The sequence below is a fragment of the Neofelis nebulosa genome, chromosome 6, assembly GCF_028018385.1.
Source record: "Neofelis nebulosa isolate mNeoNeb1 chromosome 6, mNeoNeb1.pri, whole genome shotgun sequence".
Lineage (NCBI taxonomy): Eukaryota > Metazoa > Chordata > Mammalia > Carnivora > Felidae > Neofelis > Neofelis nebulosa.
The window spans coordinates 69,997,623-70,005,439 of NC_080787.1; the positions used below are offsets into that span (position 1 = coordinate 69,997,623).

At 43.5% G+C, this 7,817-nt stretch overlaps 1 protein-coding gene across 1 annotated transcript; it reads right to left on the bottom strand.

Moving 5' to 3' along the window:
- Positions 1–2,569: 2,569 nt before the first annotated feature.
- LOC131514444 (elongation factor 1-alpha 1) lies at positions 2,570–7,332 on the bottom strand. The gene is made up of 8 exons (XM_058734477.1): positions 7,323–7,332; positions 6,541–6,718; positions 6,082–6,261; positions 5,667–5,963; positions 5,416–5,566; positions 5,067–5,323; positions 4,749–4,983; positions 2,570–4,655 (listed from the first exon to the last, which is right to left on the bottom strand). The coding sequence occupies exons 2-8, from the start codon at positions 6,682–6,684 to the stop codon at positions 4,531–4,533; spliced, it is 1,389 nt and encodes a 462-aa protein (XP_058590460.1). The 5' UTR covers positions 6,685–6,718; positions 7,323–7,332; the 3' UTR covers positions 2,570–4,530.
- Positions 7,333–7,817: the final 485 nt, after the last annotated feature.

A 7,817-nucleotide genomic window follows, 5' to 3' on the forward strand; every position in this document is an offset into this window, starting at 1 on the left:
ACGTTTTTTATTTATTTTTGGGACAGAGAGAGACAGAGCATGAACGGGGGAGGGGCAGAGAGAGAGGGAGACACAGAATCGGAAACAGGCTCCAGGCTCCGAGCCATCGGCCCAGAGCCTGACGCGGGGCTCGAACTCACGGAGTGGGAGATCGTGACCTGGCTGAAGTCGGACGCTTAACCGACTGCGCCACCCAGGCGCCCCAAGAAACAGCTTAAGAACGGTTTAGTGTAGATGTGACCAAAGGGTATTAATTGGGGGTGCCAGTCTGGTTCAGTCGAGGGAACATGCAACTTTTGATCTCAGGGTCATGAGTTCAAGCCCCTCTTTGGGTATAGAGATCAAAATTTTTTTTTCAAAAAGATATAATTGGGATCAAGTAAATTATTCTTGTAAAATGAAGTAAAATAGTTCAATTACCTTACACAAGAACCTATGTTTTATGTCACTAGCAAGCAAATAGAATGGAGACAAAAAGCTCATCCAGCAATAGATGACTTAGGAGCTACTCTACCTCAGTCTGTCATCTGTAATGAGGGTATTAATACTTGCCCTAAGGTCTCTGCCCTCCAATGAGTGACATATACATTGATAAGTTATTCAAGCAGACTTCAATGAATATACTGTTGAAGTTAGATTTACAAGACTTAGATTCTTTCAATTTGTGTGTGTCCTTGTTACTTTTTTCACTAGACATTTGGATGTCTAATGTTTTCATATTCTCCAGTAACTCCTACTTGTCCTTCAGATCTCAAGTTATGCCTGACAATGCATTTTTCTTCATAGCATCATCACAATTCAGAATTACCTGCTCATTTAAGGTAGGATCTACCTCCCCCACTGGATTATAAACTCAAGTGGCAAGACCTGTCCATTTTGTATGCAATTCTATCTCCAATGCCTAGGAATAGTGCAGCTTAAAAATCATACCTACAAAAGGTATACATACACTTGCCATACAATCCAGTGATCCCACTGCTAAGTATTTACACAGACAACCTATAGTCACAAACCTACAGGTGAACAGTCCAATTCATAAACTTCCCAAACTGGAAAACCACCAAATGGACAAACTGTCCATGAGAAAAATTACTTAGATATGAAACAGACTTAACTTGTAAAACTTTTCTTAAAAAGGTCATTTTTCAATGTATGCAAAAACATTAACAAACTTTCAATTGCTCAAGTGTTAATACTTTTTGCTTACTCAGGAAGTAATTGTTAACATTAACTTAGCATTATCTTTGTTATGTAGTCACCCACAAAAACCAGAGCTCTAAACTCTTGAGACCCCTGGGCCCCTTAAGGGTAGTCCAAGGTGAATGACTATTTTCCTTATTTCACTCATTTCTGCCAGTGATTGATGGACAGGACACTTAGTTCCTATTTCTCTATTTAGAAAAAGGACAAAATCATGATCCTTCTCAATGATTTCCAGGGATCAACCACCTTCAGGAACCATGTGGCAGTTTCCTAGACATCATTAAGTTTCAATTTTAAGTCATGGAAATTCCCAGAGACTTACCAACTGGATGGGAAAACCTATGGGTTTGGAAGTGAAAGACATTATAAAATAGAATAAAGAAAACTTCAGGAAGGTAAATCAAAAGGGGAAAACATGTTTTGTTCCTCTCAGCTGAAACAGCATGCACTCACTCACTCTTTTGCAGGACCTGGAAGGTGGTTCACTCCAAGGCACCAGGTACCAGAATGAAATCTTATATTGAGTATTCCTGCATTTCATGGTAACAAAATGAATATATTCTACCACCAATCTAAAGCCTATGTAAAGTCCCACTAACACCCAACAAACTGTTAACCTTTTTTGAGAGTTGGCCATTTTTAGAATTTGTGGACACTCATGGCCCAGAAATGTTTTGGGTGGAGAGCTTGGGGCTTGGGGCAGAAAACCAATTGAAACGTGAAATGCAAGCCCAGTAACATTCACCAGGATTCTTACACTCCATACTGAAAACTACTTAAAATCAAGGGGTTTGCACCACTTGTACAGCCAATAATAGCCTTTATGTCGGGCTGAACCCAAACTTTAGCAACCAAATGAATTCTCATGCTCTTAAGAGGCTAGAAGATTAAGGGATAAACGCATAAATTAGAGCTGATTTGGCCAAAACCAGATTTATCTATTCTGGCAGTCTGTAAGGACACTAACAGAATAATTTTTTAAAAATCAAATATGCCTTACTAAGGATCCGTTTTAAGTCCTGAATCAGAATGCTTTCCTCCTAGGAGCACCTGGGTGGCTCAGTTGGTTGAGCGACTTTGGCTCAGGCCATGATCTCATGATCAGGTTCATGAGTTCAAGCCCCAAGTCGGGCTCTGTGCTGACAGGTCAGGAGCCTGGAACCAGCTTCTGTCTCCCACTCTCTGCCACTCCCCCACTCATGCTCTGTGTCAAAACTAAACATTAAAAAAGAGAATGCTTTCCCCCATATTCTGAAATCACACCAGAATTCCCGGGACAAATTTCAAGATCACAAACATGGGTAATTCAACAGCTGGCCAATTTTAAACATGGTTGAAGGTCAAACACTAGTTTGAGGCATTCTAGTTTTACGAAACCACTCTTAATTTTAATCAATCCGAACAATGCAATTAGTACATAAAGTTCAACAGAGCTAAAGTAAACTTCTTTATTCTCAATTTACAGACTCATTTTTGAAACCAGTTTGTAAATTATTTGCAGGACTACCAGTAGATGGTGCTCAAAACAGATGACTGCCTTCACAGGGCTATATTGCATTGGATTCTATGTAGTTAAGTATCCCAACTGGCCCAGCTTTTCTGGACACTATTTCCACTTCCCTTTCTCCATTTAGTGGTAGCCATTTTCTGAAGCTAAGTGATTTTTGGGGTGGGGTGGTGGGGTGGGAGGGGTGAACAATAAATCCCTCCTAGTACACAAGATTTCTTATACTGGCTACCGTTTATCAACATGCTGTTTAAGAATCTTACCTATCTCCACTCCTTATCTTAAAGCAATAGTAATCAACATATTTTTACAAATAAGAGGGAAAAAATAATGGGTGTTTTGGAGCTGTGGAGACAAAGTCTTATTAATTTTTAATTTACAATGCCTCTGGTAATACTGCCCAGAGACGAAGCATTTTACCTAGTTTAGAAAAAAAATATTTTAATTGCAGTTCTCATTATGGCCAATAAGTTCTTAGATACATTCTACTTAGTTAATGTCTGCATTATAAAATACAAGGTGTCCTGTGATTTTGCCTATTTCAAAGCAACTTAAAATTTACAGATCAAATAGGATCTTATGAAATTAATGTCCAAATTAGCCAGGATCCATGGAATGTTTTATCAAATGCACCAGTGTTGAGAGTTGCCAGCTATCCAAAGGCAAGAACTTAAGACCATGTTGTTGTCAACCAAAGTACTGTTAATTTACCAGTCTACATACAGTTTATATAAATTACAAAATTACCACAGTGGGGTTTAACGAGCTCTTCACTTTCCATCCCGTCCATCAAATGAACTTCAAATGGTCATTCTTTTATTGCTTCTCCTTAGGTAACAATTTTGGAAGGACACTTTTAGCAAAATCTCAAAACATGTTCAACTAAAAACAAAGCTTACCCTACAGTCCAAAACAGGTCCTCATTTAGGCTGAGTACTGCCACTTTGGGTTTTAAATCTCCAGTGCAGCAATGTCCCTTCTTCACTCAAGCTTGGCTTAGATGAAAATTCCTACTGGAGGATTTCTAGTTCTCAAGTGACATTAAAATTCCAGTATATACTTTGTTCTCCTACAGTTTGGACACAATGAACTCTACCATTAAATACAATAACGTTATTGAATGCCTCACCTTTCGGGATACTTTAAACTACAAGATTTATAAATGTGACAAAGCATTCCAGTAAGTGGGAAGGAAACTCAATTGTGACAATGTATCAAGTCTACTCAATAGTGATACTATACAAATTTTACACCTTGACTTTGATTTACAAAACTCAACTTTTTATAACCTACCTTAATGGTGTTACTGTTCTAAACTGTGTTGCAGATCCCCTTTTCCCATACCTCTATGTACTTGTTTCTTTTCCCTGAGGTGGTAAAAATGTTTCCCAGCCCAGGGGGGGGAAAAAAACCTTAACCCAATTCTCAGTTTCACCAGATGTTAACACCAGGAATAGGTTATGGGCAACTCAATCTTTTTACCTGAATAGTACAAGCTTATAGTGTTGACCAAAAGAAGACACGGGTTTCTCATTAAACTTTTGTTTTAATGGGTCTCAAAATTCTGTGACAGATTTTTGGTCAAAGTTGTTTCCATTAAAAAGTACTGATTTTAAAAACTAATAACTTAAAACTGCCACACACAAAAAAAACAAATGGTCCACAAAACATTCTCCTTTCCTTCTGAAGGTTTTACGATGCATTGTTATCATTAACCAGTCTTTTACTATTAAACTTAAATGGCCAATTGACACAAACAGTTCTGAGACCGTTCTTCCACCACTGATTAAGACTGGGGTGGCAGGTATTGGGGATAATATTCATTTAGCCTTCTGAGCTTTCTGGGCAGACTTGGTGACCTTGCCAGCTCCAGCTGCCTTCTTGTCCACTGCTTTGATGACACCCACAGCAACCGTCTGTCTCATGTCACGAACAGCAAAACGGCCTATTAAAACAAATTTTAGATTGTCATCAGAAACTTTGTTCGGGTATTTCCCACCTTCAGTAAAGCTTCTAATTACACTCAAGTCATCCTTACCCAGAGGAGGATAGTCAGAGAAGCTCTCAACACACATGGGCTTGCCAGGAACCATATCAACGATGGCAGCATCACCAGATTTTAAGAACTTGGGACCATCTTCCAGCTTTTTTCCAGAACGACGGTCAATCTTCTCCTTCAGCTCCGCAAACTTGCAGGCGATGTGAGCTGTGTGACAGTCCAGCACAGGTGCATATCCGGCACTGATTTGGCCTGGATGGTTCAGGATAATCACCTGAGAAAAAGAGTTGCATTTAATGAGCCTCAAAACACCAAGTTTGGCAGTTAAGTGAGAACATTGCCACTTTCCAGTGTTACCTGAGCTGTGAAGCCAGCTGCTTCCATTGGTGGGTCATTTTTGCTATCACCAGCCACATTGCCACGACGAACATCTTTGACAGATACGTTCTTGACATTGAAGCCCACGTTGTCCCCAGGTAGAGCCTCACTCAAAGCTTCATGGTGCATTTCAACAGACTTTACTTCAGTTGTAACATTGACTGGAGCAAAAGTGACCACCATGCCTGGCTTAAGAACACCGGTCTCCACTCGACCCACAGGGACAGTACCAATACCTGAAATATTTACAGCATGGTGTCAAATACCTGACATGAAAAAAGTGCAGCAACCAGCACAAGTTACGTCCTGATAGTGATGTTCAACTTACCACCAATTTTGTAGACATCCTGGAGGGGCAGACGCAAGGGCTTGTCAGTTGGACGAGTAGGTGGCAGAATGCAATCCAGAGCTTCAAGCAGTGTGGTTCCACTGGCATTGCCATCTTTACGGGTGACTTTCCATCCCTTGAACCAAGGCATCTAAAACAAGATTGTCAATTAGCATCCCCCAAACGGTTGTCAATTAGTCTCAACATCTGTCCCCTTTCATCACTTCCTCCAAGTCTTGAAAGTCACTTACATTAGCACTTGGCTCCAGCATGTTGTCACCATTCCAACCAGAAATTGGCACAAATGCTACGGTGTCGGGGTTGTAGCCAATTTTCTTAATGTAGGTGCTGACTTCCTTAACGATTTCCTCGTATCTCTTCTGGCTGTAGGGTGGCTCAGTGGAATCCATTTTGTTAACACCGACAATAAGTTGTTTTACACCCAGTGTGTAAGCCAGAAGGGCATGCTCACGGGTCTGCCCATTCTTGGAGATACCTGCTTCAAATTCGCCAACACCAGCAGCAACGATCAGGACAGCACAGTCAGCCTTTGAAAAGAAAACAAGACCATATCCGGTTACAGCTTCTTCAAAAGGATGAACTCACCCTTTTTCCATTGCACAAGGCAAATCTCATTATTTTCAAGTTACTATTAATCATACCAACCTGAGATGTGCCTGTAATCATATTTTTGATAAAGTCTCTGTGTCCTGGGGCATCAATGATGGTCACATAGTACTTGCTGGTCTCGAATTTCCACAGGGAGATATCAATGGTGATACCACGTTCACGTTCGGCTTTCAGTTTATCCAAGACCCAGGCATACTTGAAGGAGCCCTTTCCCATCTGTAAGAATTGAAAATGGGTTACTTGGGAACTAAAACATGATCCATCTTAAACTTGGAAATCCCTTACTCCCACTTCAGCAGAAATGTGAAGTTTCAGTTCAACAACTGTTAGATGACTCACATTAACATACATAAGAAGTTTAACAGCAAACACTAGTTTATTCCACCTTTAAGGAGGACATTCAGATCCACACTACTGACTAGTTTTGAGTTACCACCTAACACCTGCTAACCGACTTACTTCCAACTACCTTCCTCGTTATGTTGCTGCACCTACCTCAGCAGCCTCCTTCTCAAATTTTTCGATAGTTCTTTTGTCGATCCCACCACATTTGTAGATCAGATGACCAGTAGTGGTAGACTTGCCCGAATCTACGTGTCCAATGACGACGATGTTGATATGAGTCTTTTCCTTTCCCATTTTGGTTTAGGTTTAGCGGTGGTTTTCACGACACCTAAATTGGAAGAAAAATACCCTTAAAACTACTGTCCCAAAGACTTGAGAATAAGCCACGATCCAAACTCTTAAAGGGCAAATTCCAAGGAGAATTACAACCAGTGCCAGGCTGGCCCAACTCTAGTCTCCACCCACCAAGCGTGGGGTTAACTCCACCGCACAAAATCCCCTCCCCCTCGAGGAAGGCCTGCTTCCAAGTCGTTGAGAAGAAATCGAGGTGCCAAGACGGCGCCGGGTACACCGTGGGGTCACAGGAAGCGGCGGCCGGAGAGGGAAAGGCCTTTTTCCTTTGTGTGGGTGACTCACCCGCCCGCTCTCCCGGGCCGCCGCGTCCTCCATTTTGAGCTCCCTGCAGCAGGGCCGGAGAGCGGCCATCTTTCCGCGCACGCAACTGGTGCCGAGCGGGCCGGCCTGGCCGGCCAAGGTGGACGGCACGAGGCTGGCCCCCAGAGCCGCCCGTCCCACTCCACGGTGCCCTCCCGCGCCCGACTCGGTGGCCACCGCTTGTGGGCCCCGCCTCGCCGGACATGTGCGCCGAGACGAGCCGGCCTCGCCACCGCCCTCCGCGCCTGGCGGCGGCCCCACAACCCCAAAAACCCGACGACCGCGAAAAAGCCCACCCTGCTGAGATCCTGACCAACCTCCGCTAAACTATCTTGACGCGGACAAGCATAGCAGCTTTTTCTCGACCGGTTAATTTGCTCGAGACTTTAAAAGATTGTGACAAGGCAGGCGAGAAGGTGCGGCGAATTCGCACGCGGCGGCCACAGCGCCCAAGCCAGGCCTCAACCCAAGCACGAGGCGAAGGTGGAGGCGCGGGGGGATCCTGAAAAAACGCAAGGCCGCGAACCTTCCCACCCACTCACAACCCGAAATTCGGGGTCAAGAACCTCGTAAAGTGCCTGGATGGCGCGGCAGTTGTAACAGGCACGCGAGGGCCGCAGCCGGCTCAAAGAGGCCAGGCCCGCGGAAACCACACCCGGTACTCACCTGTGTTCTGGCGGCAAACCCGTTGCGAAAAAGAACGTTCAAGGCGGCTACGGCACTTATATACGATCCTCCCCCACCCTCGGGGAAGAGGGCGGAGCCAGCACACG

Coding starts and splice junctions, on each gene's coding strand:
- LOC131514444 (XM_058734477.1), bottom strand. CDS start 6,684: ATGGGAAAGGAAAAGACTCATATCAACATCGTCGTCATTGGACACGTA. Junction 5,324..5,415: donor GGATGTCTACAAAATTGGTG/GTAAGTTGAACA, acceptor TAAATATTTCAG/GTATTGGTACTGTCCCTGTG. Junction 4,984..5,066: donor CAGCTGGCTTCACAGCTCAG/GTAACACTGGAA, acceptor TCTTTTTCTCAG/GTGATTATCCTGAACCATCC.